Source organism: Mus pahari, chromosome 23 (genome assembly GCF_900095145.1).
Source record: "Mus pahari chromosome 23, PAHARI_EIJ_v1.1, whole genome shotgun sequence".
Lineage (NCBI taxonomy): Eukaryota > Metazoa > Chordata > Mammalia > Rodentia > Muridae > Mus > Mus pahari.
Window position 1 is genome coordinate 10,622,367 of NC_034612.1, and position 4,432 is coordinate 10,626,798.

The 4,432-nt window shown below is 51.7% G+C and overlaps 1 protein-coding gene across 1 annotated transcript in view; it reads right to left on the reverse strand.

Annotated features, from left to right (window-relative positions):
* The window catches only part of Oas3 (2'-5'-oligoadenylate synthetase 3), a 26,168-nt gene continuing 21,736 nt past the window's right edge, over nt 1-4,432 (reverse strand). Inside the window, exons 13-16 of the mRNA XM_021187163.2 lie at nt 3,156-3,398; nt 2,264-2,502; nt 261-408; nt 1-75 (exon numbers count right to left, since the gene is read on the reverse strand). Coding sequence (XP_021042822.2) covers nt 64-75; nt 261-408; nt 2,264-2,502; nt 3,156-3,398 — 642 coding nt within the window. The 3' untranslated portion in view covers nt 1-63. The remainder of the gene's footprint in view (nt 76-260; nt 409-2,263; nt 2,503-3,155; nt 3,399-4,432) is intronic.

The window sequence follows — 4,432 nt, forward strand, 5'->3', positions numbered from 1 at the left end:
ATCCCTTGCTGAGGGCTGGTGTCACTTTCTATCAGCCAGTGTGACCACGGATCTTTCTGGACTTCACACAGCGGTCTGTGGGAAGGAAGACATGCTGGTTACCTAAGTCTTTCCGCCGCAGAGCTGAGCCCACTCACCACACAGGAAGTGGAGGCACAGGGACCACAGGGGCCGTGGCTGGGTCTTGCCCCTCAGGGAGGACCATGTCTGCCCATGCCCATGTCTGAGATGCTTCTATCTCTGCCTCACACGTCCCTCACCTTTACTGGCCACGGCTTGATGGGATTGCCATCTCTGTCCATGCAGCACAGGGCAGATGCGTACGCTGTAGCCTCCTTGGCAAGCAGGTCCCAGCGCGCGTTGTGGCCCAGGTTGCCTGTCGGGTCAGCTGGGTCCAGGATGACAGGCCTGCAATCATACCCAGGGCTAGTCTTATTCCCACAGCGTCCCCTTGTGACATTGGCTAGCCTGTTCTCCACTCTCACCTAACAGGGCCAGTACCCAGGGACTCCTCAGTGCCCCAGGCGCACACTCTAGGGTAGGGGTAGAAAAGAAGAGACATATGGAGTGGGATGAAGTGGCAGAGGCAGGAGGATTGTGAGTTTGGAGCAGTCTGGGCTAAATAGTATATTCGGAAGGGTAGGGATGAGGGGACTGGAGAGATGGCTTAAGAGCCCTGACTGCCCTTCCAGGGGGTCTGAGTTCAAATCCCAGCACCCACATGGGGGTAGTCCACAACTTTCTGGACTTCCAGTTCCAGGGATCTGGTGTTCTCTTCCAGCCTCCGTGGGTACTGCACACACAGTGCACACACACACACACACACACACATATGCAGGCAAAACACCACACACAATTTTTTTTTTTTTTTGAGACAAGGTTTCTCTGTATAGCCCTGGCTGTCCTGGAACTCACTTTGTAGACCAGGCTGGTTTTGAACTCAGAAATCTGTCTACCTCTACCTTCCAAGTGCTGGGACTAAAGGTGTGCGCCACCACGCCCGGCCACACACAAAATTTTTAAATAACTTTAAAAAGGAAGGAAGGAAGAAAGGAAGGAAGAGCAGTTGCACATGCACCACTTTTTTCATGCTCTGCCAAGGCAGACATTACCAATCATTCACAGTGCTGCGATTTCCCCCTTCTACAGGTGAAACAGGCATTGCTAATCAACTCCAGCACTGGTTCTACCACCCTCCCTCCCAGCCTCCATGGCAGACACCATTACCTAGCTAATGTATATCATACGGCAGACTATTTCTCAGTATACACTGCTACTACCCACAAACTGTCAATGTAACCTGAGTTTAAGGGGCAATCTTGCTGACCTCCATGCCCATTTCAGAGGTGGATAAGATGGTGAAGAATGTGTTTCTGTAACCTGGAGACTGCCTGTAACTCATGAATACACTTAAGTTTTGAGGCAGGAATCTTCATGATGTAGCTCAGGCTGGCTACTGCCTCAGCCTCCTAATTTCCTCTCATTCTTTGTGTGTGTGTGTGTGTGTGTGTGTGTGTGTATGAGTGCTTCGTCTGCATGTATGTCTACCCATATGCGGGCCTGGTGCCATGGAAACCAGAAGAGGACACAGGAACTGGAATAACAGATGGTTGTGAGCTACCACATGGGTGCTAGGTCTCTGCAAGAGCAGCCAGTGCACTTGACTGCTGAGCCATCTCTCCGTCCCTTCTGTCTCAGCCTCTTGAGTATTGTGATTACAGATGTGCCTCGTGGCATCTGCAACTTTTTTTTTTTTTTTTCTTTTGGTCAGGGCCTCACATAGCCTAGGCTGGCCTTGAACTTGTTTTATACCTGAGGATGACTTTGAACTCCCGATCCTCCTGTCTCCTCCCCACGAGTGTTCACATCACAGTCATGCACCACCACACCCAGTTTATGTGGTGGTTGGGATGGAACCCAGGGCTTCTTGCATCCCAGGCAACCCTCTACCAGCTGAGCCATATTCTGGCTCTCACATTAAATATAAAATGCATATGCAGGTCCCAAATTTTGCGTGAGAGCTACTCAGACTAACACAGAATGTGTTGTTTGTTCATGTGTGAGCTGAACAAACATTTTGTATTTACTTTATCTGGCAGCCACATTCACAGGTGACCCAGAAGCTACCTCCTAAGCCACTAAAAGCACCGCTCTGGGAAGCCACCCAGTTCTAGAGAGTGGGCCCTGCCCCTGTCCCTTTAGGAGGCAGTAAGAATTGGGCACCATGGATCTGAGGTAGGGGAGTCTGGTGGGGTGATCAAACCTGGGCTTCCGAAGCTGCATCTTCAGGAAGTCACCGATGGTCTTGTCTTCTGCGCTGTAGTTGATGGTCCAATAGACGCAGAGCTGACGGTACTGGCCAATCAGCTCCAGAACGGTGCGGAAGCCCTCCGCCATGTTGAACTGGGGGTTCTGGCTGCCTTGCTCCCAGGCGTACACAGTCAGGAGCTCCAGCCCGTGCTGGGGGGGCAAGGAACCCTTCCCCTTGATCGTCTTGTTACACTGGGGAAGCAGGGAATAGGATATGTGTAGGTCCTGATTAGCAGCACAATACCTAATGCCTCACACAGGTTAAGAGGGACCCCTGGGCTTGGCAGATGGATATCCTAACACTTAACGGAACATAGGTGTGTGCCAAGTGATTGGCTAGGCATCACCCTTGACACATGGACATAATTTGTTAGTTGTACTTTTTATTTGGGCGGGGTGTGTGGGTTGGGGGGTTAGAGCTCAGAGCCTTATACATTCCAGGCAAGTGCTTTACCAGTATCCCTCCAAGAATCTGCACCCTAGCCTGGCACTTCTTATTTTGAGACAGGTTTTTGCCAAGTTGGCCAGACCAGCCTTGAACTCACTCGTTCTGTAGCCCAAGGCGAATCTTGACTTTTTGATCTTTCTGCCTCAGTCTCCTAAGTTATTGAGATGACAAACCCATACCAGACCGGGCTTGGCCCCACTTCATGGACAGGAAAACCAAGGTCCTCTGGGTGGAATGTGACTGATTTCACATGCTATGTTTGTGGCCAAACAGACCCCTGTCTCCTCTAAGGAAATTTACTCAGGACACAATACCCGGAATCTAGCCTGGCTGTGAGCATTACGGGAGGAGGGTAGTGGTGGTGGAATATGAGTGACCAGTGGTCCCTGTGACTAACCTGTTGGTACCAGTGTTTCACCAACCGGATCAGGCTCTTGAGTTTGGTGGGACGGGAGATAATGAAGTCCCTCTGCAGCTCCGTGAAGCAGGTAGAGAACTCGCCTGCATTGCTGCAGCTGTGGATGAGGTCTGTGTAGACCCGGGGATCAGGCCGAGAGCCGGACCTCAGCTGGCCTATAGGGAAAGAGAAGGCTAGAGTCACTCTGTTTCCCAGGGAGCCCAGGAAGGCCAGTTTAGAAAGCTGGTCCGAGAGACCCTTAGTGTCCCTTGTGATTTGAGACCCACTGGGAGACCACCAGGTGTCGGGGGGGGCATAGGTGTGGCACAGCCTAGCTTAGATTCCCCCGTGAGAGTGGGATTCTCTGCCTAGCTGGCTTCTTTTCAGCCACTAGTCTGTCCACCACAGAGAGAGTTTTGGCTTATGGCGTAGGGCCTGCAACCCTCTCTGATGCCCGTTCAGCCCCATCGGGAAGAGGGCTCTGGTAGTCATTAGACGAAACCTCTGCTCTGGGTAACAGGGCTGCTGGGGCAGGGGCCTGATCTCACCATGCTGGCTCTAAGGACCTAAATAGAAGCGGAGTAGATGAGTTCATATAAGAACCGGAACCTACATAGCATCAAAATGCCTGCCCGCCTGCCTCATTCAGTATGCGGGGTGCTGGGATGTGAGCTTGGGTCCTGTGCTAGTTTGAATCAGGATGCCCTGCCCTCGCTGGGGCTGGAGAGATGGCTCAGCGTTTAAGAGCACTGACTGCTCTTCCAGAGGCCCTGAGTTCAATTCCCAGCAACCACGTGGTGGCTCACAACCATCTGTAATGGGGTCTGGTGCCCTCTTCTGGCAGGCAGGTGTACATGCAGATAGAGCACCCAAATAAATAAATAAATAAATAAATAAATAAATAAATAAATAAATAAATATTTTAAAGAAAGAATGCCCTCCCTACCATAGGGTCATGTATTTTAGTGCTTAGTCTTGAGATGGGGGAACTCTTCCGGAAGGATTAGGAGGTGTGGCCTTGTTATATGTTGTAGGTGTGTGTTCCTGGGGGTGGGCTTTAAGGTTTTAAAGTCCCACAGGAACCCCAATCAGTCTCCCTCTCCCCCCTCTCCCTCTTTCTCTCCCACTCCTGCTTCCCCTTCTCCTTCTCTCTCTCTCCCCCTCCTCTCTCCCCTCCCTCTCTTTCCCTCCCTCCTTCTCTCCCCCTCTCTCTTCCTCTCTCCCTTCTTCTCTCCCCCTCGCTCTCTTCCCCTCTCCTTCCTTTCCCCCCTCCCCTC